The sequence below is a fragment of the Trichechus manatus genome, unplaced genomic scaffold, assembly GCF_000243295.1.
Source record: "Trichechus manatus latirostris isolate Lorelei unplaced genomic scaffold, TriManLat1.0 scaffold00118, whole genome shotgun sequence".
Classification (NCBI taxonomy): Eukaryota; Metazoa; Chordata; class Mammalia; order Sirenia; family Trichechidae; genus Trichechus; species Trichechus manatus.
This window is the reverse complement of record NW_004444054.1, coordinates 1,785,555-1,813,225: the sequence shown is the minus strand read 5'-3', so window position 1 is coordinate 1,813,225 and position 27,671 is coordinate 1,785,555. Positions and strand designations below refer to the sequence as shown.

General features: G+C 44.1%; 1 protein-coding gene across 1 annotated transcript in view; it reads right to left on the bottom strand.

The window, feature by feature from the left end:
- MTUS2 (microtubule associated scaffold protein 2) overlaps positions 1 to 27,671 on the bottom strand; it is a 503,981-nt gene that overhangs the window by 150,175 nt on the left and 326,135 nt on the right. Inside the window, exons 5-6 of the mRNA XM_004384151.3 lie at positions 20,763 to 20,861; positions 6,595 to 6,806 (exon numbers count right to left, since the gene is read on the bottom strand). Coding sequence (XP_004384208.3) covers positions 6,595 to 6,806; positions 20,763 to 20,861 — 311 coding nt within the window. The remainder of the gene's footprint in view (positions 1 to 6,594; positions 6,807 to 20,762; positions 20,862 to 27,671) is intronic.

Here is a 27,671-nt window from a genome sequence, read left to right as displayed (position 1 = left end):
CCGAGTTACTGGGTTGAGGGCTGTGGGGACAATGGTCTTGAGGAACAACCAGCTTAATTGGCATAACATGGTTTATAAAGAAAATGTTCTACATTCTACTTTGGTGAGTAGTGTCTGAGGTCTTAAAAGCTTGTGAGCGGCCATCTAAGCTACTCCACTGGTCTCACACTGTCTGGAGCAACGGAGAATGAAGAAAACCAAAGACACAAGGGAAATACTAGTCCAAAGGACTAATGGAACACAACTACCACAGCCTCCACCAGAGTGAGTCCAGCACAACTAGATGGTGTCTGGCTACCACCACCAACTGCTCTGACAGGGATCACAACAGAGGGTCCCAGATAGAGTTAGAGAAAAATGTAGAACAAAACTAGAACTCACAAAAAAAGACCAGACTTACTGGTCCGACAGAGACTGGAGAAACCCCCAGAGTATGGCCCCCGGACACCCTTTTAGCTCAGTGATGAAGTCACTCCTGAGGTTCACCCTTCAGCCAAAGATCAGACAGGCCTATAAAACAAACCAAGACTAAATGGGTGCATCAGCCCAAGGGCAAAGACTAGAAGGCAGGAGGGGACAGGAAAGCTGGTAATGGGGAATCCAAGGTCGAGAAGGGGAGAGTGTTGACATGTTGTGGAGTTGTTAATCAATGTCGCAAAACAATATGTGGACTAACTGTTTAATGAGAAGCTAGTTTGTTCCGTAAACCTTCATGTTAAGTACAGCAATTTAAAAAAAGAAAAAGAAAAACAGCCTCTATTAACATAAGTGAGCTGCAGGTAAAAATAATGTTTTCATTAAAAAATATATACTCCTAGTTAAGAACAACAAGAAAACATAAAAGAAGTGAATATGAAAAATGTTAAATATAGATGATGGGTGTTTGAGTGTTATTCTTTCCATTTTTCTGCATTTAAAAAAAATTGTAATAAAAGGTCAAATAAATAAAAATAATAAAGTATATATACTTTGGGGTGAAGGAGAGTGGCGCATTATTAATTGAATTTAAGCTCAGAAAGTAAGCAAATGCTTGACTTTTAATCTTCACGTTTTATGCCTAAAATACTTAATAATAAAAAACAATGAAAAATTTGCTGTTGCTGTATGTCATCGAATCAATTCTGACTCATAATGACCCTATAGGACAGAGTAGAACTGCCCCATAGGGTTTCCTAGGCTGTAATCTTTACGGGAGTACATTGCCAGGTCTTTCTCCCACAGAGCTGTTGGGTGCGTTCGAACCACCGACCTTTTGGTTAGCAGCCAAGCTCTTAACTGCTGCACCACCAGGGCTCCTTAAAGGAAAACTATCATCTACTATTACTTTCATGAAGCTAATGATACAAAAATATGACACATGTTAATATGGAAAAACATAATAAGCATAATAAATCTTGTTAAAAATAAAATGTAAATAAATATATCCTTAAATGGAACTTGAATAAAACTTGATGCTATACAGCGAGGTACCCCACTTTACACAATACAGATATCGTCTGTATTGTTCCACATATTCGCCACCAGGGGCTGCTAAAGAGCAGAGTTCCCAGGAACCAGATAGCAAAAGAAAGATACGCAAATTATTCAACTTGACCCTGAGAAGTGTGAGTCCCTGAGAGTCACATCGATACCTACACTACCAGGTCTGGGGCCGTGGATTTCAGCCGGTCTGTCTGGCCTTTGGTAAGGACCATGCCGTGCCACAGGGGCAGAGCTGCCTGGAGCCTGAGCAAGTGTGAGGCTGCTGTTGGCACTTAAATGTGGCACCTTAGAATGCCCAGGGGTGATGTTCACAGTCACTCTGCCAGGAGCTGTAAAGCACAGGGCAGAAATGGAAATTCTTATCTGGGCTTCTGATTCTTTTTTCCTAGTGATGTCCCACACTTTAGAGACCCTGGGTGGTGCAAATGGTTAACACACCCAGCTGCTAACTAAAAAGTTGGAGATTTGAGTCTACCCAGGTGCACCTCAGAAGAAAGGCCTGGCGATCTACTTCCAAAAAATCAGCCATTGGAAACCCTATCGAGCACAGTTCTACTCTGACACATATGGGGGGCCACCATGAGTTGGAATTGACTCAAAACAACTGGTCCCCTACATTATGACTTCCTTCCAAGATACCGTTAATGCCATGAGCACATTCTGGAAAAAATATATTGCAGCAACTAAATAGCTAGATTAGAAAATTGTTTCTATTCTTAAACTTTACACCCCAGGCCAAACATAGAGTACATATTTAATGAAACAGGAGTGACTTGTACTGTGCTTCAACTATTTATACATATCTTATATGCCTTTTCATCCTCTTGATAGTAAAATCTTTGAGGGTAGGCCCTTGTACTCAAAAAAGAATGTTGGATTGAGGACTGGTTCATTTCACCCATTAACTCACCCATTCTCACAATAACCTTGTGGTTATTGTTAATCTTATTTGGGGTCTAGGGAACTGAGACAAAGGTGACTCAGCTAGAGGGAGGCAGAGCAAGGATGAGGAAGTTCCCACTGGGGGAACTGACGTGCTCAGGAGCTCACAGCTTTCTGCAGCAGGGTAGAGACTGACTCCTGGCTGGCCCTAGGCTCTCGTTCCACTGCAATAAGCTTTGCAGACTGAAACGCTACAGCATAAGGAGCCCTGGTGGCACAACGGTTAAGCACTCGGCTACCAACCAAAAGGTTGGTGGTTCAAACATGCTCAGTGGCTCCTCAGGAGAAAGACCTGGCAATCTGCTCCCATAAAGATTCCAAAACCAAACCAAAACCATTGCCATGGAGTTGATGCCAACTTGTAGCGACCCTACAGGACAGAGTAGAACTGCCCCATAGGGTTTTCAAGGAGCAGCTGGTGGATGTGAACTGCCGACCTTTTGTTTAGCAGCTGAGCTCTTACCACTGCGCCACCAGGGCTCCCCCTAAAGGTTACAGCCTAGAAAACTCTAGGGGACGGTTCCACTCTGTCACATGGGGTTGTTATGCAACAGAATGGCCTTGAGGGCACCCAGCAACGACAACATGCTACAGTGTAGAAAAAGGCACGCGTGTATTCCTTACAGGATAGAGTTCTAGCAGAATCTTCTAACCGGAAGAGAAAAAGATGCTGCGTTTTCAGACCTGGCTACAGAGGTCATGCTTCTTCATAGGCTAACATGCTTGGAATATGCTCATTTCTCACACACAATAACAGCAGGCAGGCTTACGAGTTCATTAGCTCGCTTCTCTTCAGAGAAGTTCCTTCCTTGGAGGTCTCAAGGTTGCTTTGCCTTCTATTTTCTCAGGTGCTCCTCTCCATATTGGAGGCTTGGTGGCGCAGTGGTTAAGAGCTCAGCTGCTAACCAAAAAGGCTGGCAGTTCGAATCCACCAGCTGCTCCTTGAAACTCTATGGGGCAGTTCTACTCTGTCCTATAGGGTTGCTATGAGTCGGGATGGACTCCACAGCAACGGGTTTGGCTCTCCGTATCAGACCCCCCGGTCTGTTGTCACCATGTGCCATGGAGTCACGCTGACTTAGGGTGCCCCCATGTGTGTCGGAGGAGAACTGAGCTCCACAGGGTTTTCAATGGCTGTGACCTTTTGGAAGGAGTCCTGGTGGCACAATAGTTATAAAGCGATCAGTTGCTAACCAAAAGGTCGTTGGTTTGAACCCACCAGCCACTCTGAGGGAGAAAGATGTGACAGTCTGCTTCTATAAAGATTTACAGCCTTGGAAACCCTATAGGGACAGTTCAACTCTGTCCTTTAGGGTAGCCATGAATCGGAATCAACTCGACGGCAATGGGTTTTGGGTGGTGACCTTTTGGAAGCAGATTGCCAGGCTCTTCTTCTGAGGCACCTCTGGGTGGATTCAAACCTCCAACCTTTTGGTTAGCAGGCCAGCACTTCACTGTTTGTGCCCCCTGGGGACTCCTGGTCTACTTTGTGTTAATGGCGAACACTCAAATCAGTCGCCTCAAACCACATGGAATGCGTGGCAGCCTGCTGTGGACAGCGACTCATTTTGTTCAGTTACATACAGACTTTAAAAAATGCCCATTTCTTCCCCCTGGGGTTTATATGGAGAGAGCTGCGGTTCAGAAAGACAAAAGGATGCACGGTTTGGAGGCGAGATGCTATGGTCATTCAGGAGCCCTGTCTGGAGTTGCCTGTTGCGACTCATCTACTGCAGTGAAATGAAATTCATGCCCACCATCCATCTTGCTACAATGTCACGTCAAGTGCAGCTCCAGTCGCGGGGGGCCCAACGGAGAGGCCCACAAATCACCCGCTGGCCCCTCTTGGTCTCTGATTTATGAGCCACGTGTGTACACTGCAGAGAAATAAAGCTCCTGGTTCAGGTATTACCCTGCAAACAAAGTTAGCTGTAGACAGGCTCTGCTCCAAGGAAGCCTGGGAGGCGGGGCCCAGAGAAATGTTTAACTACTGAAGGAGAAAAAAAAATCAAACCAATTGCTGTTGAGTTGACTCTGCCTCATAGCAACTCCATGTATGTCACAGTAAAACTCTCCCATAGGGTTTTCAACGCTGCGACCTTTTGGAAGTAGATCACCAGGCCTTTCTTCCAAGTGCCTCTGGGCAGACTCGAACCTCCAAACATTTGGTTAGTGGCCAAGTGTGTTAACTATTTGTGTCACTTAAGGAATCCAAAAACCAGTTGCCTTTGAGTCGACCCTAATTCATGGTGACCCCATGTGTGTGAGTAGAACTATGCCCCACAGGGTTTTCAATGGCTGATTTTTCAGAAGTAGATCACCAGACCTTTCTTCCCAGGAGACACTGGGTGGGTCTGAACTGCCAACCTTTTGGTTAGCAGCCAAGTGGTTAACTGTTGCACCACTTTGACTTCCAGAGGTGCTTTGTCCTACCTCAAAGTGAAGAACAAACACACTATCCGCCACCCTTCTAAGTTAAGAGGCTGGGAAGCTTAACTTGCCCACAGTTAATGGAAGTAACAGATCTAGGGTCCGATGGTCTCAGAACCCCTTGGACGTCTGCTGAGAAGAAGCCAGCCCTCTCTTCATTATCAGAAAAACCGAGGGAGCAGTGAGGACCCCCTCTCTGTGCTGCCCTGTCCCCTTTGCCTGCATATTGCCAGCTTGGTCCTCAGGAGATGCTCCCAGGCCAGGCACACTCCATTCTCAACCAGCAGTGGGAACGGAGCACACCGGAGCCCTGTCTCCCTCTGATCTGAAATGAGCAGAAATTCCAGAATCGGGCCACCTCATCTCCAAGATGCAAACAGACCACCACTCTGTGTGCTTCAAAGATCTCACCTTGAGGGTCCCGGACAGAGCTGGAGAAAAATGTAGAACAAAATTCTAACTCACAAAAAAAGACCAGACTTACTGGCCTGACAGACTGGAGAAACCCCGAGAGTGTGGCTCCCAGACACCCTTTCAGCTCAGTGATGAAGTCACTCCTGAGGTTCACCCTTCAGCCAAAGATCAGACAGCCCCATAAAACAAAATGAGACTAAAGGGGCACACCAGCCCAGGAGCAAGGACTAGAAGGCAGGAGGCGACAGGAAAGCTGGTAATGGGGGAACCCAAGGTCGAGAAGGGGAGACATGTCATGGGGTTGGTAACCAATGTCACAAAACAATATGTGTACTAATTGTTGAATGAGAAGCTAGTTTGTTCTGTAAACCTTCATCTAAAGTACAATTTAAAAAAAAAAAGATCTCACCTTTAAATGTTCAATTCTACCCTTTCCTTTCTTTTTCACATAATGATTTCTTTTGGAATCAAGGCTATTAACTTCTTTCCAGACCAACTGCTTTCATACAGAAACATAAAGCCTGGTCCCCGAGACATCCCGCGCGGCTGCAGGAGATGCTGCACAATCTTCTGAAAAGCAAAACCCCAGCTCTAACCCAAGTCCAAACTAAACCTGCTGCCAGTGAGCCCATTTTAACTCATAATGACCCTACAGGACAGAGCAGAACTGCCCCATAGGGTTTCCAAGGCTACAATCTCTACAGACGCCGACTGCCACATCTTTCTCCGACAGAGCAGCAGGTAGGTTTGAACCACTGACCTTTCGGTTAGCCGTCAAGCGCTTCACCACTCTACCACCAGGGCTCCTCAACAACCTACTAGAGGAGTGTAATTAATAAAAATTAATAAATAAAATTGGAGCGAGGAGAGACTGCATCAGGAAAACCAGTCTCATCACCTAGCCTTCAACGTCTCTATGGCGTATGAAGAAATACATCAAACCAATTTAAGTGATCAGCCATCAGAGGCTCAGAGTCACGAAGAGATTTGCCCAGGCAACTTACTGAGTCAGAAGTATAATCAGGACTAGAATTGATGTTGCCAGATACAACCCGTTGCCGTCCAGTCGATTCTGACTTATAGCGAACCCATAGGACAGAGTAGAACTTCCCCATAGAGTTTCCAAGGCTGTAGCTTTTGTGGAAGCAGACTGCCGTATCTTTCTCCTGCAGGTGGCTGGTGGGTTTGAACCACTGACCTTTCAGTTAGCAGCTGAGTGCTTACCCACTGCACCACCAGGGCTCCTTAAATACCAATAGCTGTCACATCACCACCCACCGCCCCAGTGAGAAGTCCTTCAGTAGGTTTCACCCAAGGCGGCCTCACCTTCCGGAAGAAGTGCTGCGTGGACACGGCGAGCGCGCCGAAGCCGCAGATGGCTCTCCTGAGCTCCGCCTGCACTAGGCTGAGCTGCCGGGCCTGCCCCTCACACTTCTCCTTCAGCCGCTGCACAAACTGCCGCTCGGCCTCGCGGGCCTGCAGGTCGGGCTTGGGGGGAAACCCATTTCGGGGAGCAGCGGTCCTCTGCTTTGGGTACCCTACAAGGAAACGACAGTGACTTGTGACAACACAGTTGAGCACAGATGTGACGGCAGCTGGTTTCGTTACCACAGGCGGGTTTCGTCAAGAGCAAGAGGCCCACAAAGAACTGCCATGGCTTATCATTTGGGGGATTAGAAAGAAAACAGACAGGGACTTAGAATATTTCCTCCGTTTATATGGTTGTAAGTGGCAAGGTTTCATGCTTGGAAAAAGAGTAATAGATACAATTGGTGAATTGCTTGCAGCTTTCTACATTTCTTCCAGGCATGCTTAGAAAGGTTGAAGCACTTATTTTTTTCTTAAACAAGGTTGTTATGTTATGGCTACCTTACCTTATGTTACATTACATTACATTATGTTACTTTACCTTACAGTACAATATGTTACATTACATTATGTTAGCTGCTGTCAACCGGCCCTGGCTCATGGTGACCCCACGTACAATGGAATGAAAGATTGCCCAGTCCTTTGCCATCCCCATGATGGGTTGTGGGTTGGACCATTGTGATCCATAGGGTTTTCACTGGCTGATTTTCAGAAGTAGATCATCGGGGCTTTCTCCCTAGTCTGTCTCAGTCTGGAAGGTCTGCTGAAAACTGTTCAGCATCAGAGCAACACGCAAGCCTCACTGACAGGCTGGGTGGGTGGTGACTGCGCATGAGGTGCATGGGCCAGGAACTGAACTCCAGTCTCCTGCGTGGAAGGCAAGAATTCTACCACTGAACCACCACTGCCTTCTGAACAAGATGACTCTTTGAAGATGTATAATGGGAATCAATCATGAACCAATACGTGAATCAGTCCAGATCAGAGGCGAAGTATGATAACCTACCCATTACACTCATTGCCATCGAGTCAGCTCTGACTCACAGAGATCCTATAGGACAGAGCAGAACTGCCCCATAGAATTTCCAAGGCTGTCATCCTTAAGGAAGCAGCCAGCAGCCTTTTAATGGGGTATTAGGGAGTAATGCCTATGGCTCCTTCCCTCCCCTTAGGCGGGCACTCTAGTGACCCTTTCTTCAATGTCAAGTTCAAGGCATGTCCCTGATCACCTCTGCTCCAAGGATTTCTGCCTTTACATTCCTACAGCACCAATGTCCTGCCAGGTCCCCCTGCAAAACATTCCCCCAATCTGCCCACCCCACCCCCACTGCTACAGGCCTAGTCTAAGCCGTCATGATCTCTCTCCTTCTAATGGGGGACCCTGCCTCCTCTCGGTCTTTTCCTCTGCAGCAGCCGGAATCTGTGCTGCAGGTGGAAAGCAGCTTGTGGCCTGCACAAACTCTCCAGGTGCTTTCTGCTGCAGCAAGAAGGAAACCCACTCTCCTTACAAAGGCCCTCTAGGTCTGGCTCCTGCCAGGCGAGCGTTAGGTGCCTGGAGGTGCAATGAGGAACCAGTGACTCTGCTTGGCGTTGGGGCAGTGTGGGGGCAGGCTTTAAGGAGAGGCGACTTTTAGGCTGAAGACTGAAGAGGAGAGGCAGTGCAGGAGGACACAGCAGAGAGAAAAGCATTCCAAAATGGTCAGCGGTCCACGGGTAAGCAGGAGCCTTCCTGGGAACTGCTGTCCCTCTAGTGTGAGACTCAGCCTGAGCTCACACGCAGCTGGTGGCCCCCCAAGACCTTCTGTGGTTAACAGTGGACCTCCATTCCCAAGACACAGGCTTTCCTTTACTCAAGCAAATCGCATCTGAGGCACGAGACATTGACATCAACCAACACGATCATGAACAAGTTTAATATTTTAAATGTCCCTTCCTCCTTTTTTGTCTTTTTTTCCAGAGACTAACACATACGACTGAGCCCCTGGGTGGTGTAAATGGTCAACGGGCTTGGCCGCTAACCAAAAGGTTGGAGGTTCGAGTCCACCCAGAGAGGCTTCGAAAGAAAGGCCTAAAAAATCAGCCACTGAAAACCCTATGGAGCACAGTTCTACTCTGGCACACATGGGGTTGCCATGAGTCAGAACTGACTGGACAGCAAACTGGTAACATATATTACAAATCAAAACATGGTAGGGAAAAAAAAAAGAAAAGGTAGCCTCTTCAGTACCTGATACACTGATACATAGCAGAGGAATAAGCTTGAAAAGACACAAGTGATCTCATCTTTTAAGGGGGAAGGTGGTTAACTGATCTAGATACTTCTGATTGTTAACTGAATGACCCGAAAACCAAATATCAAACCCGTTGCTGTCAAGTTGATTCCAACTCATAGTGACCCTATAGGACAGGGTAGAGCTGCCCGATAGGGTTTCTAAGGCTGTAATCTTTATGGAAGCACACTGCCACATCTTTCTCCTGCAGATCGGCTGGTGGGTTCGACCTTTCAGTTAGCAGCTGGGCACTTAATTACTGCACCACCAAGGCCAATTTAATGATAACTATGCTAAATTTAATTAAATTCTTCCTCCTCTTAAAAAGTCGTCAGAGATTTTCTTCTCAAATAGGAGGTGATAATTGAAATATGACCTCACATGTATAGATCTTAAATTATTATGGCTTAATGGAATAGTAGAATGTGAAATCACTGCTTCTTACAACTTTATTATGCATTCTGCTGTGTTTATCAGAGTAGGGTTCATAATGGTCCAGAAAATTCACTTGCACATAGTTGGCAAATTAACTTTAATATTTACTTCAGTTTAGCATTCTCAACATTGGCAATAAAATAAAAATAACTTACCAAGAACATATCACCAACAAAAGGTGAGAAATTTTGAGCTATGGTGGATTTTTTCATGATTATTGTGGCTGATGATTTTATAAAACACTCCAGCATTTTAATTAATGTCTTGAGGTACCAGCTGCCTGACACCATTACAATAGAAGGCATTTCTTCTAGAAATCTACAGGAAATAATTCAGCATACTTTCAGTTCAGTGAATTAAAGCTAATTGCAATCTGTGGCACATCAAGTCGCCTATAAGCTTGTGGACCTTAGTAAGTACCCGTACTGCTGTATATTTTGGCCTTCAGATTTATCCCTGGGTGGAATGGCCAGAAGGACCTACTATCATCATCACCGTTGTTGCTGAATACCATCGAGTTGATTCCCACTCATAGTGACCCCAGGTGACAAAGTAGTACTGCCCCATAAGGTTTTCTAGGCTGTAATCTCTCTGGGAGCAGACTGCCATCTTCTCCAGTGAAGCCACTGGGTGAGTTTTAACCACTAACCTTTTGTTTTGCAGCTGAGCTCTTAACCATTGCCCCAGCAGGGGACCTTCATTGATGTTGTTTTTGTTGCTAGGAACCATGGAGTCGATTCTGACTCATAGCAACCCCAAATGTCACAGCAGAACTGCCCCATACAGTTTTCTAAGCTGTAACCTTTACAGAAGCAGATTGCCAGGTCTTTCTCCCACGGAGCTGCTGCGTGGGTTTGAACCGCCAAGTTTTCAATTAGCAGCCAAGGGGTTAACCTCATCATCATTAGGCTAGCAATTATGCTCAATGGTAAACAGACAACTTCTCAGGATTCACTGAAATCCTCCTTTTGGTGCTTATTTTGATATTGACGTCATTATTTCATTACTTTCATTCACACACTCAAAATCCCAGTGTTCTCTGAAATGCCAGCACACTGGTCTGCATTTGTAATACTGGGACCACCAAGAAACTGGTGTCCTGAGCCAAGACAGGGGGTCCCCTGACAACGCCAGCTTTTGGGATCAACACATCAAGTGCACACTTAGTCCTTTGTGACAACGAATTATCTAGGAACCAAGAACTGTTTGGGACTCCTGGTTGGTTGGACATCTGATAACCCAGTCACTTTACCAGCACAGACCAAGGCTCATGCCAACTGTGAAGACTTTAGAAAGGAAATACTGAAGAAAAAGTTCTCCATTGCTTTTAGTTGGAATGGGTGCTGCCATTTTCCAAATATATCAAATTGAACTTTGCCTAGGACCAACAATCACTTACCGTCAGCTGTCTTTCCCAAAAAACAGTATTCTTTCTTGTGCCATCAGTTTCTAATTCCCTCTATATACTTCTCAACTCCCTGAAGGATTGTTCTGTCAGTGACTTTCCTATCTGCCCAGGGGTCAGCCCATTCCCAGATGGTGTATGACGCCAGCAGCCCAGGATCCTGCCTCATCCTGGGGACAGAGAGTTGATGGACACACAGCCAGCTTCCTCTATTTCAGAACCATTAAAATTAAAGTGGGTTGACCTTTTGGTCCCATGTAGATGGTTTGTTTAGTGAAGCATCCTACATATAGGTAATGTCCTTTATTTTGTGTGCCAATCTGTTATTTCTCTAAAAGGTGATCTCCAGGGATAACTTTGGTTCCAAGTTTAAAGGATATGTCAGGGCGATAATCTTAGGGAGTCCTCTGGTCCAGTAAGTCTGGACTTTTTAAGAATTTGAGTCCTGTTCCACATTTTTCTCCCCTTCTATCAGCGTCCATCCATTGTGCCCTTAATCAGAAATGTCGGTAGTGGTAGCTGGGCACCATCTAGTTCTTACAGTCTCAGGATAGATGGGGCCGTGGCTCGTGTAGGCTATTAGCCCTGTAGACTTGGTTCTTCTCTGAGACTTTGGTTTCCTTCTTACTTTTTTGCTCCTGACGTGTCAAAGTGGAACCTAATTTACTGTGTAAACTTTTGCCAAAAACACAATAAAATACTATTTAAAAAATAAATAAGTAAAGGGGGTTCTCTGTCTGAGAGGTCCGGCAAAGGTGATATCATATAATCACAAAGTGCTTGCATAACTTACAAAGTACTGGTCAGGAAGTGATTAACCTGTACTGTTGTGACCTGTTGCTGTTGGTTTACAGTCAAGTCGATTCTGTCTGTGCAGAGTAGAACTGCTTCATAAATAAATACAGATCAAAGTTTATTAGTGGTTACCAGGGGCAGGAAGGAGAGGAAGAAGAGGAGCCATTGTAAGTTTCTGTTTACGGTGATGAGAATTTTGGCATCAATTAAGGGTAACTGTTGCACAACAGATTAATGTAATTGATATTAGTAAGCTATACAGAAGGAGCCTTGGTAGCACAGTGGTTAAGCACTCAGCTGCTAACTGAAAGGTCGGCAGCTGAAACCCACCAGCTGCTCATGGGAGAAAGATGTAGCAGTCTGCTTCTGTAAAATTTACAGCCTTGGAGAGCCTATGGGGCAGTTCTTTTCTGTCCTATAAGGTTGCTGTGAGTCAGAATCGACACGATGGCAATGGGTTTTTTGAAGCTACACACCTGAAGAATGTTGACTTGGCAAAAGTTGTGTTATATATATTTTTATCGAGTTAAGAAAAAAAAGCAGCTGTTGAGGCTGCTTGAAAAAAAAATAAAGGGACATTTTTCTTGTTTTTGGTTTCTTCTCTAGAAAGCCTGCATATAATGAAGCTAAAATGGAAATCTGCTTAGGAGGGAAGGGACTTGTTATGGATTGAATTATGTCCCTTAAAAATATGTCTTGTAAATTCTAACCTCTATGCTTGTGGTTATAATCTCATTTGGGAATGGGTTGTCTTTATTATGTTAATAAAGCAGGATGAATGTAGGGTGTATCTTGAGTCAATCTCTTTTGAGATATAAAAAGATTAAGTAAGCAGAGCAGAGATGGGGGAAGAGACACACCAAGCCACATGAAGATCTCCCAGGAGCAAAAGCTCAAACAGACAAGGACCTTCCTCCAGAGTCGACAGAGAAAGAAATCCTTCCCCTAGAGCTGGCACCTTGAATTCAGACTTCTAGCCTCCTAAACTATGAGAAAATAAATTTCGATTTGTTAAAGCCACCCACTCGTGGTATTTCTGTTATAGTAGCACTAGATAACTAAAACAGAATTTGGTACCGGGAAGTGGGGGTGCTGCTGTAACAAATACCTAAAATGTGGAAGTGGTTTTGGAATCGGGTAATGGGTGGAAGCTGGAAGAATTTTAAGATGTCTAATAGTAAAAACCTAGACTGCCTTGAAAGGATGGTTTGTAGAATTATGAACGTCAAAGGCAATTCTAGTGAAGGCTCAGAAGGAAGTGAGGAGGGCTACAGAGAAAGTCTCTATTGTCTTAGGGAATACATACGGCACCATCAATAGAATGTTGCTAGAAATGTGGATGTTAAACGTGCTCCTGGTGAGGTTTTAACAGAAAATGATGAACACGTGATTGGACAGTGGAGGAAGAGCGATACTTTTTATGCAGTGGCAAAGAACTCGTCTGAATTATGTTCAAATGTTTGGTGGAAGGTAGAATTTTGTAAATGATGAACTTGCCACTTATAGTAAAATGCAAAAGGGAAGAGAATGAACTGTGCAAAATGAAAACAGAACTTAAAGATCTGGAAAATTTTGTTGTACAAACTAAGGACACATGTCCTGGAATGTTCACCAGGTATGTGGCTACACAATATTTTCTTAAAGAGATTAAGCCTGTGACTGATGGATCTAATTAACCACCACAGCAGAAAACCCATTAGCTTAGACTGAAGGGGAGAGAGAAAGAATAAAAGGAAGGAAAGTTGTCTGCCTTTTGGAATTCTACAGGCAGGAAACAGGCCAAAGGAATTACATCTGTTGTCCTCCAAGAAAAGAAAAGGAGTATCCCTGGAACAGCAGAACTGTTGCAAGGAGCACAGGAAGCAGGTCCTTCTAGGTTTCAAAGGGTGGGGACACGGTCTCATGGATCTCAAAGGGTGGGGCCCAGCCTTCTAGGTTTCAAAGAGTCAGATCTTCAGATCTTCACCAACTTGGTTCTGGAGTGTGGGGCTGCTGTTAAGGTGTGCCGGGGGATGGGGCCGCTGCCCAGAGCTGAGGGAGTGGGGCTGCCATGCCCAAGAGGCAGAAGAATGGGGCCTGCTGGGGTCGAGGTGGTGGGGATGTCACTCAGATGGACTAGGAGAATGGGGCGGCCCAAAGCCAACAGAGCAGAGTTGCCATCCTAGTTAGCCTGGAAGGCAGAGCTGAAGTCCAGGGCTGAGGGGCCTCCACCCAGAATCCAGAGGGCATGGCCAACACCTAGAATCTGGAGAGTGGGACTGTTGCCCAGATGGTCTTGGAGAACAGAAGATTATTTTCAAGCCTTGAGAGCTAATGTAATTTGTTCTGCTGGGTTTTGGACTCGCTTGATGCCTATTATCCTTCTTTCCCTCCAATTCCTCCCATTTGTAATGGAAATGCCTACCTGGTGCCTGCTCTGCCATTGAACTTTGGAAGCAAACAACTTGTAGTCTAGATTTCAAGGTTCCCAGATGAAGAGGAATTTTGCCCCAGGATGGAATACGCCTAAAGTTTCACCCATATATGATTTAGATGATTCAGATGATCAGATTTTGGACTTGGAGTGGATTGAAGACTTTGGGATGAGGTGATGGGGTAGATGTGTTTTGCATGTGGAGAAGGACATGAATTTTAGGGGGCCAAAGGGTGGAACGTTATGGATTGAATTGTGTCCCCCACAAATATGTGCTGTAACTCTTGACCTCTGTGTCTGTGGCTATAAACCCATCTGCGAATGCATTGTCTTTGTTATGTTAAAAAGGCAGGATTGATGTAGGGTGTATCTTGAGTCAATCTTTTTTGAGATCTAAAAGAGATTAAACAAGCAAGCAAGGAAGCAGAGATGGGGAAAGAAGATGTCAACCCAAATGAAGATTGCCCAGGAGCAGAAGCTCAGAAGAGACAAGGACCTCCCCACAGAGCCAACAGAGAGACAAAGCCTATCTCTGTAGTTAGTTATAACAACACATACTTTTTGTAAGCCCAGCTTACATGTATCAAATATCTACAAGGCTAAAACTCCATGGTTTACTTTTTGAACCTTCTAATACACTCTAGTTAGACTATCATTATTACTCAATTACAATGACGCTTTGAATCGCATGGTTTTGTCTGCATGTGCTACAACATGCACTGTTTTTGTTGCTGCTGGTGTTTTTATAGTCGCTGATTTTGTCAAATTTTATTGTATTTTAGCTATAATATTCTGGTAATTAGTATTAGTGAACCTATATAAATAACTTTTTTTGAGAATGAAGTAGTAATTAAAGGAAAAGAAGGAGAAATATCAGAAAAGCCTTCTGCTCAGTTACTAATAATTCTGTAACTAATAATGTTGTAATTCAATGTAGACCGTTTTGTTGTTAGTATTCATATAATCTAAGAAATACTACATTTAAGCAGTTTACAGCTATATATATGACATATTCTGTGATTAAAATCAATAATAAACTTACATGTGTAACAATTATTGATTATAGAACTCTTCGATAACTAAATACAGAAACTGACAGTTTGAAACATTAAGTGGGGGAAATGCTATGTTTGACACATGTTTAGAAATATAACTGAAATCTTAATTTCAGTTTTTAAAAATATTTTAATCCTTTTTAATTTTCTTTAAAAAATCACTGTCTTGCAAATATATATCTGACTTCAATGAAAATTTCAGGGTTTGAGTTTGAATTATGGTTTAAAAAAATAGTGGACACGTTAAAAAGTAAATTAGCAAAGAGCATTGATTTCAATGAAGTAATTCCTAAGTTCTTTGAAAGCCAGAAAAGGAACTTTCTGATTTAGTCGAGATGTTTACTAATTGCTAAAATGCTTATTGTCTTAGTCACCTAGCACCGCTATAACAGAAATACCACAAGTGGATGGTTTTAACAAAGAGAAATTTATTTCCTCACAGTTAAAGTAGGCTAAAAGTCCAAATTCAGGGCATCAGCTCCAGGGGAAGGCTTTTTCTCTCTGTCGGCCTTCTTCTCTTCAGTGTTCCCCTGGACTAGGAGCTTCCCTGCGCAGGGACCCCGGTCCAAAGGATGCGCTCTGCTCCCGGCACTGCTTTCTTGATGGCATGAGGTCCCCCTGTCTCTCTGCTCACTTCTGTCTTTTATATCTCAAGACATTGCCTCAGGATACAATCCAATCTTGTAGACTGAGTCCTGCCTTACTAACACAACTGCCGCCCATCCTCCCTCCTTAACATCACAGAGGCAGGATTTACAACATATAGGAAAACCACACAGTACCAGTAATCATGGCCCGGCCAAATTGATACACACATTTTTTTGGGGGACATAATTCAATCCATGACACTTATGTATTTGTTCCTGTTTATTTTTATGGTATTATTTCATTTATGAATATATTTCCATATGCATTTGTCTACAACTCCTACATTATTGGGCTGTTATTGATTATGCAAACCTAATCCAAGAATGTATCTCATGTAACGTAAAGTTTAACGTTAAAATGAACATAGTTTTGATGTAGTTCTTAAACATTTTTACTTTGAATTCTATCATTTTCTTACCAAATTTTCACTTTAACCACATGAAACTATGTAAATGTAAATACCTTTAGGCTATGCGTATGATATTATAATTTAAAGGTGTAATTTTAATTTTGTCATTACATTCAGTGATAGACGGGAATTACGATTTACAAGTAACATTAGTACAAAAACATTACTAAGGATTCTGTATGGTCTGGTATGGGAGGAGGTCCATGGGGGGGAGGTGACACTATGAGATATTGCAGTGGGTGACAGGGTGATACTGCCACTGTGAGGCAGGATTAGTGTAGGGTGTGTCTTTTGAGATATAAAAGAGATTAAACGAGCAGAGCAGAGACGGGGAAGAGAGATGCCAAGCCACATGAAGATGGCCCAGAAGCAGAAACTCAGAAGAGACAAGGACCTTCCTCCAGAGCCAACAGTGAGAGAAAGCCTTCCCCTAAAGCTGGCAGCCTGAATTCAGACTTCTAGCCTCCTAAACTGTGAGAAAATAACTTTGTTTGTTAAAGCTACTCACTTGTGATATTTCTGTTATAGCAGCACTAGATAAGTAAGACAGAGCTCATGAGACTATCAGATGGAAATCTTCTGGTGGGCAGGGATCACATGTGAACAACAAGTTCCTCGAGCAGACAGTGGCGCTGAGGTGAGACATGACGGTGGGACTCATTTCTGACCTGCTAGGCCCACACTTCTCTGGAAGGGTCACCATGCATGCTTCAAGTAAGGGGTATGTCATGTCCCCAGAGGACCCCTCCAGGTGCTAGAATATTTTTTATCACCTCCTTCCCTGTTCCTTGAGATAGTTATATTGCTTTTGGGGTAGTTTCATAGCAATTTCAAAGCAGGCCGGCTTTGACTTCACTCAGCAGCTAGGTAGAGCCTACTTATCAGTGTGTGGTCTCTTTACAGAGAAGCAAAGCTCTAGCCTCCTACCATATCTTTCTAATTCTCACACAGCTGAACTAGGAAACTGAAATTAGTAAATAAGCCAGTTGCTGCCGAGCTGACTTCGACTCATGGCGACCCCACGTGTGTCAGCGTAGAACTGCACTGATTTTTCAGAAGCAGATTGCCAGGTCTTTCTGCTGAGGCACCTCTGGATGGATTCTTTTGGTTAGCAGCCTAGTGTTTAACCATTTGTGCCACCTGGGCACTCTGATACTAGTCAATAAAGATCTTCAAAACAGGACTTATCGATGGTTTTAGAATCTTTAAATGCAGTGACTGAAAGAAAAGAAATACCAGTTTTTTACTGACTAGCCCTTGTAAACTCGTCAACTGTGAATGCATCTTATCCCCAATGCTCCTCTTCTACGTGAAATATATCAGCAGAAATACCTAGATCAATGTCTTGCCATGACCTACAGACAGAGCTGATTTCATATGTACCCTTCATGTCATATGTTTTGGGGGGGCACCAAAATATTTGACAACATTCATCCGCCTACTCTGTGGATGAAGAGGAGTAGTCACTGTTGTTGGGTGCCGCTCAGTCGATTCAACTCACAGTGACTCCATGTGACAAAGTAGAACTGCCCCATAGGGTTTCCTAAGCTGTAATCTTTATGGGAGCAGAAGGCCAGGTCTTTTATTCTGCAGAGATGCTGGGTGGGTTCGAACCACCAACCTTTCAGATAGTAGCTGAGTGCTTAACCCTTTGCACCACCAGGGCTCCTTGAATAAGGCGCAGTGAGAAGAAAGGGCCTCCCTGTGCTTAGGCAATCCACTGTCAAGTTGGCGGAGCCTGGTCTGGAGTTCAGGTCTTCTGACTCCCACCCAGGGCTCTCCCCCACTTCGGCACACTGCTGAATCCGACATCCCTCCCAGGTTGCACAGGTTTGGGCGGGTACTCAAAATCTAGAATATCCTCCTCCTGTCTAAACCTTGTCCCAGTTACCATTTTTTTTCGTCCATCCTCCTGGCTGCATAACTCTAGCCTAAGGCAGATGGAGTCTACGATGATCCCAGTGGTAACTGGCTACTCTAAGGCCCCCAGGAGAATGCCCGCAACCTGACATTACCACAAAGGCATATGAAAATAATTTGCATGCAAAGGCTGAGCATCAGGGAGAATGCAGCCCTTGAAAATGGAAGAGAATATAATAAATTCATCTGCAGCCATGCAGCCACTATCTCGAGAATTCTAATGACTGGAAAGGCTTGGTTTAATTTTCAAGCTAGAAAGCGTAACTGATACAGAAACAAACAGGGCAGCATTGGAACCTGAGTGTTTATAACATCAGGGAAGGCCTGTGACCTTCACACCTGTAAACAAGAAGGACAAAATTATGTGACACAACTTTGATAGCTTCGCAGTTGAATAAAAAGCACTTAATGAGTTTGATCTGCATCACAGCAGGAAGGAACTCTGCTTCTTGCAGACTGGCACCCAGCAGGTACACACAAGGAGCTCAGGTACTGAGTTTCTTGTGGACTTTGACAGGGTTTTCAATGGCTGATTTTTCAGAAGTAGATCACTAGGGCTTTCTTCCAGGGCGCCTCTGGGTGGACTCAAACCTCCAAACCTTCCGTTAGCGGCAGAGCATGTTAACTGTTTGCATAAATCCTTATGGAAGCGGACTGCTACATCTTTCTCCTGCAGAGCCACTGGTGGGTTTGAACTCCCGACCTTTCGATTAGCAGCCAAGCGTTTAACCACTGCACCACCAGGCTCCTAGGAATTCCTAAGGGCATGCTTTTCCCCTTCTCTCAAAGCCAGAGTCGGCAACAGGCAAGTCTCCTTCTACAGGGCGTGTCTTCTTTTTCTTCCTATTTCATCCAGCAAGGGTGTACCCTTTTAGAAGATCCAGATTTAGGCTGTGTCCTCTGATCTGACCTCGCACCCTATTCAGGCACCAGGCTTTGTCTCCTGACCCTCACATGCATGGCTTCCGCCTCTTTCCCAGACATTTTTAATTAACCAGAAATTTTGCTAATTTGTCTATTCTCCAAGCTTTCTGGTTCATAGTGCTGTTGTGTGTGTGTTGTCGAGCTGATTCCAACATAGCAACCCCATGTGACAGAGTAGAACTGCCCCATAGGGTTTCCTAGGCTGTAATCTTTACGGGAGCAGATTGCCAAGTTTTTTCTCCTGTGGAGCGGCTGGTGGGTTCAAACTGTCAACGTTTCGGTTCGAAGCTGAGCACTTAACCGTTGCACTACCAGGGCTCCTTGGTTCATAGTGTAGCGGCTAAGAAGGCAGGGTTGGGATTCGGATTGGCTGGATTCAAATCAAGGCGCTAATACTTAGACCCGTGACTTTGGGAAAATCAATGAAAATATCTGTGCCTCAGTTTCCTCACATGTACCCATGTCACAGAGTTATTGTGGGCATTCAATAAGCTCATACATTTAAGGAACTTAGGACAGTGCCTAGCAGAGAGTAAGACCTCAAACATTAACCACTATTGTTGCTACTATTTTTATGCCTGAAGAAAACCTTTTGAGGTTATTTTGCATATTGTCCTATGTTGGGGTTAAAGTCTTAACAATATGGCTATTCATAATAAAGGATTTTCAACTTCCAAGTGACATTACTTACCTTATTCATATCTTAATGTGAATAAATGCCTTCCTCATTGACAAAGTAACAAACTTTGATATCCACTGTTTTTCTTTTTTATCCTTTTAGAAAACATCTCTCAATGTTAGATATTCAAAGTCCATTTTTCAATTACAAACTGCTTCTACACGCTGTTGAAATAGCACAGAGATACTCCAACACAAAAGAGCCCTGGTAATGCAATGGTTAAGAGCTTGGCTGCGAACCAAGAGGTCGGCAGTTTGAACCCAACCATCGGCTCTGCGGGTGAAAGACCTGGAAATCTGCTCCCATAAAGATTACAGCCTCCTGCTATTACAGCTCTGCTCTGTCACATGGTGTCTTAGTCATCTCGTGCTGCTCCAACAGAAATACCACAAGCGGATGGGTTTAACAAAGAGAAGTTGATTCTCTAACAGTCCAGTAGGCTACAAGTCCAAATTGAGGGCGTCAGCTCCAGGAGAACGCTTTCCCTGTCGGCTCTGGAGGAAGGTCCGTGTCATCAGTCTTTCTTTGGTCTGGGAGCTTCTCTGCGCAGGAACCTCAGGTCCAAAGGACGCGCTCTGCTCCTGGCACTGCTTTCTTGGTGGTTTGAGGTTCCCATGTGTATCTGCTCACTTCTCTCTTTTATATCTCAAAAGAGACTGGATTAAGACACTATCTAATTTTGTAAACCACGTCAGCATAACCTCATCACAGTGATAGAATTTACAACACGTGAGGAGATCACATATAACCTCATCATAGTGATAGAGTTTACAACACATAAGTAAATCACATCAGATAACACGATCATACAATCCTGGGAATCATGACCTAGCCAAGTTGCTACACACATTTTTTGGGGGACACAATTCAATCCATGACACATGAGGCTGCCATTAGTCAAAAATCAAGTCCACAGCACCAAACAGCAACAACTCCAGCACAAACAAGATTCTCCCATTTAAACACAGCATATTAACATCTTTTTTAAGGTAAAACTATGCCAAGCATTCGTGAATTTAATCTAGAGTCAGAAAACCTCGGCCTATGTATGTCAAGCACAGAAACAACCATGCATTCTAGCTGCTAGCGTTGCTCCGTTAATGACATCTGAATACAGTAAATGCTAAGTTCAAGTCTTCCCCCCCAATAACAGAGCTCACATTGCTTAAATACCTGGTGAATGGAGCTTGGTGGTTGAAGCTGCGACCCTCTTAGGAGATGAAACAGCAGGTTTATGAGCATCTTGATCTTTTTGTGCTTCTTTCTTTGTCCCTGTATACAGTTAAAAAAGAAAAGAAGAAATAAAAAGAAAATAAAGTAAGTTAGCTAAAATGGACACAGTAACATAAGCAAGGGCAACTTAAAAAAGGCAAACAGGACAAAAAGATAATATTGGGGTGATCTGTTGCTATGGTCACCACCCCCTGTACCTGAGGAAGGACACACTTGTCTACAGCAAAAGAGTTTTAGTTTTGAGTGACCGGAGGAATAAGTACACTGCTGTCTCCGACTTGACAACAAAGGTCTTCCTCCCTGGAGGTCACTGCCACCACAGGCCTTTCGGAAGGAAGGAAGCTGTAGCTGAACATAACCGCTAATGACTTCAGATTCGTTGAAAGCCGCTCCACAGGGCACAGAGTCTGACTCTAATTGATTTCCATGCAACTGTCCACAGAGATGACCCAGAGAGCTGTTAGCTTTCCCGGCTGCAGCTGAGCCTTCCCGGACCCTGCTGTTGGAGCTGGCTGAAGCTGAACGGGAGAGCTGGGTTTTGTTGTTGTCGGGTGCCTTCGAGTCGGTTCTGACTCACAGCAACCCCGTGGGTCCGAACTGCTGAGCGCATAGCTGTTGTACTACCAGGGCTCCTGGGATAGCCAGAGTGTGGGTGATAGAATGGGTGGTGATGCTCCTCAAATCACAGGCAGGGACACGTGGAGGGCAGTGCTATTTCCTCCTTCGTAGGGTTGGCACAGACTCTCACCTTCGTATTGCCTTAGGCAGAAAGGCAAGGAACAGTGGAACACTAGAGAAATAACACGGACCTACACGCACCTAGAAGGAGCCCCGATAGCACAATGGTTGAGTACTTGGCTGCTAACTGAAAGGCTGGTGGTTCAAACCCATTCAGCAGCTCTGCAGGAGAAAGACCTGGCAATCTGCTCCCGTAAAGATTACAGCCTAGGAAACTTTACGGGGAAGTCCTGTTCTGTCACATGAGGTGGCTATGAGTCAGAATCAACTTGATGGCACACAGCAACAACATACATAGCTCAGATGCTAACCAGAAGGTCGGCAGTTCGAATCCACCAGTCGCTCCTTGGAAACCCTATGGGGCAGTTCTGCTCTGTCCTGTAGGGTCACTATGAGTCAAATTGACTCCATGGCAATAGTTGTTTTTTATTTTAAATTTTAGACCTGCTTACACTCCAGCGTACTGTTCTGTCACTTCAGAAATAAAGCTTGGTGGTTGTTCAAGTAGATGCAGAACATGAATGCCCCACTTCCCCCAACCCTGCCACCTCACTCTTCGTTCCAGAGGTAACTGCTGCTAACAATTCGGTCTTCATTCTTCCAGATCTTTCTCTATGTATTTATAAATATATGTTGTTATTGCTGGGTGTTATTGAGTTGATTCCGACACATAGTGACCCAGTGTGACAGAGTAGAATTGCCCCATAAGGTTTCCTAGGTTGTAATCTTTACAGAAGCAGACTGTCACATCTTTCTTCCGACGAGTGGCTGGCGAGTTCAAACCAGCAACCTTTTGGTTAGCAGCCAAGTGCTTTACTACTGAGCCACCAGGGCTCCTTATATACAAATATAGCTAATTAGTTAAATAAATTAATCAAACTCTGCAATTTCTTTTTACTTAACCACCTTTTTTTTTTTTTTTGGTTGTTGTTTGTTTTTTTGAGATGTTTTTCATATCTATTTATTGATCTTTTAAAAATGCTACACCATATTAATGGGCAAAGACGTACCATAATGCATTTAACCATCCTCCTACTAATGAACATTCATATTGCTTCCAAGTTCTAGCTGTTAAAATAGCTAAATGTGTTACAATAAACATTCTTCTTCTACTTGTTCCTTTCTACACATGTACCAGTATCTTGAGACAACAGATGCACAGAATTAGTTTTGCTGGAGTAAGAGTATATTCACTTTGAATATTGCTGTTGTTAGCTGTTGTCAAGTTGGCCCCTGACTCATGGCCACCCCATGCACAATGGAATGAAATCCTGCCTGGTGCTGTGCCATTCCCATGATAAGTTGTAGATGGAATCACTGTGATCCATAGTGTTTTCACTGGCTGATTTTTGGAAGTAGGTCACCAGGCCTTTCTTGCTAGTCTGTCTTACTCTGGAAACTTTGCTGAAACGTGTTTAGCATCATAGCAACACACAAGCTTCCAATGACAGATGGGTGGTGATTGTACTTGAGGTGCACTGGCCAGTAATTGAACCCGGGTGTCCCGCATGGAAGGAGAGAATTCTACCATGGATCCACCACTGCCCCAGAACATTGCTAGACACAAATTGTCCTCCAAAGCTTCCACTAATTTACACTCCCAACCAACAGTGTAGAGAGCAACTCTTTCTCCATGCCCCACACCCTGCCAACCCTGAAGTCTCAATCATTTAAAGTTTTGCCAGACACTGAGAGTATTTTCATAAGGATCACGTGCATTTCTTTGTGAATTGCTTAATTAAACTCTTTCCCATTTTCTTCTTAATGTAAGAGCTCTTCGTATATTCCAGACATTTATTTGTTATATAAGTTATATTTTCCAGTCTCTTACTTACTTTTCAACTTATTTACAGTATCCTTCATTATACTGTAGTTTTAAACTTTAATATGCTCAAATATGTCAATGCTTCCCTCTATCTGTTGCGGTCACGTCAATTCCAACTCATAGTGACCCTATAGGACAGAGTAGAACTGCCCCATAGGGTTTCCAAGGAGCAGCTGGTGGATTCGAACCGCCAATCTGTTGGGTAGCAGCCTGAGCTCTTAACCACTATGCCACCAGGGCTCCATTTCCTTCTACAGCTTTTAAAAAACACTATTATGTACTATTTACACATATGTGTGCATGCAAGTATATGTGCATGCGTGTGCAGATAGCACTGGGAGAAAGGACCTTTCTCGGGATTTGGAGAGGGAGGCAGCAATTTAGATTCAACCTCCCTCTCTCTTGTGCTTCCCCTTTGGCCTGATTTTGCTACCACTTACCCCACTCTATCAGACCTAGCTCACCCACTTTCCATCCTTGTCCACTGCCTTCCTGCTCTTCCAGCCACATTAAAACAAAAACAAAACAAAACCAAGCCAGTTGTCATTAGCCAATTCCAACTTGTGGTAACCCCCTGTGTGTCAGAGTAGAACTGCGCCTCACAGGGTTTTCAATGGTTGATTTTTCAGAAGGAGATTGCCTGGCCTTTCTTCAGCAGCTGAGCACGTTAACTGGTTGTGCCACCCAGGGACGCCCTCACCCTCACACTTATCATCATCTCCTCTGTTTTACTTCCTTTGAGCAGTCTTGCTGATTCACTCCTCCAAGACCGGAATTCTTGTTTGTCTTCTTCCTCCTATTCCTTTTTATCCTATGCTCAATATACTTTAGGGCATTTAGTTAACTCGCCCTCAGCCTTTTGCATTTCCAATAAATCATCATTCACTCACTGTGCCTAGGCCAAAAAATCCAGAAGCCACCTTTATTTATTTCATTTCCCCTCTCACCTTCAGTCTATCAGCAAAACTTGCCAGCTCTCCTCTCAGAATAACCCCCACATCTGACCACCCCCATCACCTCTGCCACTTCTGCAGAGTCTAAGCCGCCATGACCTCCCTCGTCCAACTGAAGGAATAAATGAGGAAACTCCTTTGGCTCATCAAAAAGGCACTAATCGCTTGGTCTATACCAGTCCTCTGAGTCCCTGACACTTATGAAGCTTTTCTTAATTTCCTGAATCCTTTCCTCAGGAGGAAATCTTTCCTCAGATCCTACCTGGTTTTCTGTTTTCTTTCCCCTTGCTGTTATTATTAGCTGTGGTCGAGTTGGCTCTAACTCACGGTGGCCCCATGTACAACAGAATGAAACGCTGCCCGGTCGTGCGTCATCTTCTTGACCGTTGGCATGCTCCAGTCCATTGTTACGACTGTTGTGTCAATCCGTCTCATGGAGGGTTTCCCTCACTTTCACCGACCCTCCACTTTACCTAACTTGGTGGCCTTCAGTACTGATTGGTCTTCTCTGAAGACATGTTCAAAGCAAGCAAGCCAAAGTCTTGCCATCCTTACTTCTAAGGAACATTCTGGTTATATTTCTTCTAAGGCCGATTTATTCATTCTTCTGGCAGTCAACGATATATTTAATATTCTTTGTCAGCACCACAGTTCGAACGCATAAATTTCCATAGTGCAGACTGTATGCCTCTAACAGATGTTTGTTGGCTGGCCTGACCAGCTTCTTTCAACTGCACCCATGCTGACCCGTGGGAACCAGCCCCTCCCTCTACTTGGTCCATGTGGTTGGTGGGCTGACATTCCTGGATCTGGAGGTAGGCATGTGACCTAGGCCTACCCAATCACAGCTCTGCAGCATTCCATGTTGCATTCCATGCTGGTGTGAGAAAGAAACAAGATTCCGGTTGGGACAATGAGAGCCCTACCTTGGGAATTTTGCTGGAATTCCTGAAAGAGTGCTCCTTCTGCAGGATGCCTAAGCTGGCAGGACATAAGCCTGGAGCTGCTGCTGGCCATCCCCGTCCCCCTTGGGGAAGCAGCCAATAGAGAAGGAAGGAGGGCCAAAAGGTGGAAACCAATTCATAGTGACTGTCTACATACCTGGACACAGCCTGACCTGAAGCAAGCATCACCACCTGGACTTCTCAGTTACATGAGCCAAATATTCCTCTGCCCCTTCCTCTTTTTCTTTTTTGCCTAAGGCAGTCTGAACTGAGTTCCTATAACTTGCAACCAAACAAGAACTAAAAAATACAATGCCAGCCAAAGAAAATACCTCCTTAATTAAAAAATACACAAGTTTTTCTCTCGGGGGATTATTTACTGCTCAAAACGACTCCTTCTGCACTTCATGTACACAGAGATGCAGAGCTCTATGCAAGAATATATACACACAACACGCAGAGCCTCACCACTGGAGCTTCTGGGATGGGAGGAGGTGGCGGGATGGGGTGGGAGTGTCAGCCTCACTCGGATCTCAGAGAAGTCCACAGAGTTTAATTCCAACATGGTCACTCATGATATTCACCCAGTTTCAGACCATTGCTACATACCCAAATTGTGCTAAAATGTCCCAACATAAAAAAGGCAGCAAAGATCATCCCAAGACCTGAGGTGAAAGGTGCTGCCTGGCAATCCATAAACATTCCTCAGGACAGAAAAGTGTAAAAGCCCAGTTTCTCACAAGGGCAAGGGCCTTCCACGATGATATGAGTGGGTTTGACAACAGCCAGCGGAAGCCCCCTTTTACATTTTATTCTTGAGCTGGACATCATAAAAATGACCTACCATCTGACCATTATGGATGCTTAAGGCAAAGACCAGACTGAGATAGACTAGGAAGAAAGGCCTGGCGATCCACTTCTGAAAATCAGCCAATGAGAACCTTATGGATCACAACAGAATATTGTCCGATATAGTGCTGGAAGATGAGCCCCTAGGTTAGAAGGCACGCGAAACACACAGTGGCCGCAGCAAAGAACTCAAGTACACCAACGATTGTGAAGGTGGCACAGGACCAGGCAACATTTCGTTCTGTTGTACACGGGGTTGCCATGAGTCAGAGCCAACTGGACGGAAACTAACAACAAGGCAAAGACCACTTGCACCAGAGCCATGAGAACAAAAGATAGGTCACTGTGCAGGTCTGGCCCCACGGCTGCCCGATAAAGAATGATGGGCTAGCTCTGAGGACGAAGCTGTCATCTTAAAAAAAAAAAAAAAAGACAAATGACAATGGTTAATTCACAATGCTCACTAAACACATCAAAATGAAAAAAAGATTTCAAATAACGGTTAGAAGAAGGCTATATACTTTTTCATAAAGAGGAATAAGCAGGTAAAAAAAAAAAAAAATCCAAAGGGATTTTTAAAAGTTCTTAACCTCAATATAATAGGCTGCAAAATCCTGCAAGCAAATCTCAGTATAAGTAAGAAAAGATAAGGAAAAAAAAAAGAAATAAGCTTTATCCTCGAACTAACGTTTTTGCTCCGTAAGCCTGTGAAAGCACAGGTAATGGGCCAATCCCTCACACCACCCTGCAGAGCCGTCCCCAGACAAGGAACTCGACAAGCCCACGGAAGAAAGATGGAGAGGAGCAAGGAAAAGAATGAAATGAAAACGCAGCAACAATGCAAGTCATTATGATCCTTCCAGAATAATGGGAAGGAGTGAACAGAACAAAATGAATAATGTAATCAGGAAACGGGGAGTCTGATGTCGTTTATAAGACAAATTGAATGGGGGAACATTTCAAAGGAAGATTTATAGGGCTTGAACAGAATGACAAAAAGGGAACATTATCCAGATAAGAATCTATCAAATAAAAGAGAAACCTGGATGAGAGAGAGAGAGAGAGAGTGAATTCCAAGAGTTGCAGGGACAAGAAGAAAAGGAAAACAGTTTATTGTTACAAAAGTAATTTTTTTTTTAATCATTAAAAGAAATATGTGATATTTTGGAGAACAGAGTTAATGAGGAGAACAATGTGAATATTGGGCTATGCTTGAGAAAAGGCTGGGTTATAACCTATTTAAGGTTCATTTCGTTTCGACAACCATTTATGTCATGTACCTGCTCTCGGGTAGACATTGTAGCTGGAAATATAAAGGCGAGTAAGGGGAGGTCTGTGTCCTCATGAGATTATTGTCTGAGAGAAAGCAGATCCTGAAGTCACTACTATACAATGTGATACATGCTCAGATAGAGATCTGCAAAAATTAGACCTGTAATGTTGTTGTTAGGTGCCATCAATTGACTTCGACTCATAGCGACCCCATGTGACAGAGTAGAACTGCTCCATAGGGTTTTCTAGGCTACAATCTTTATGGACC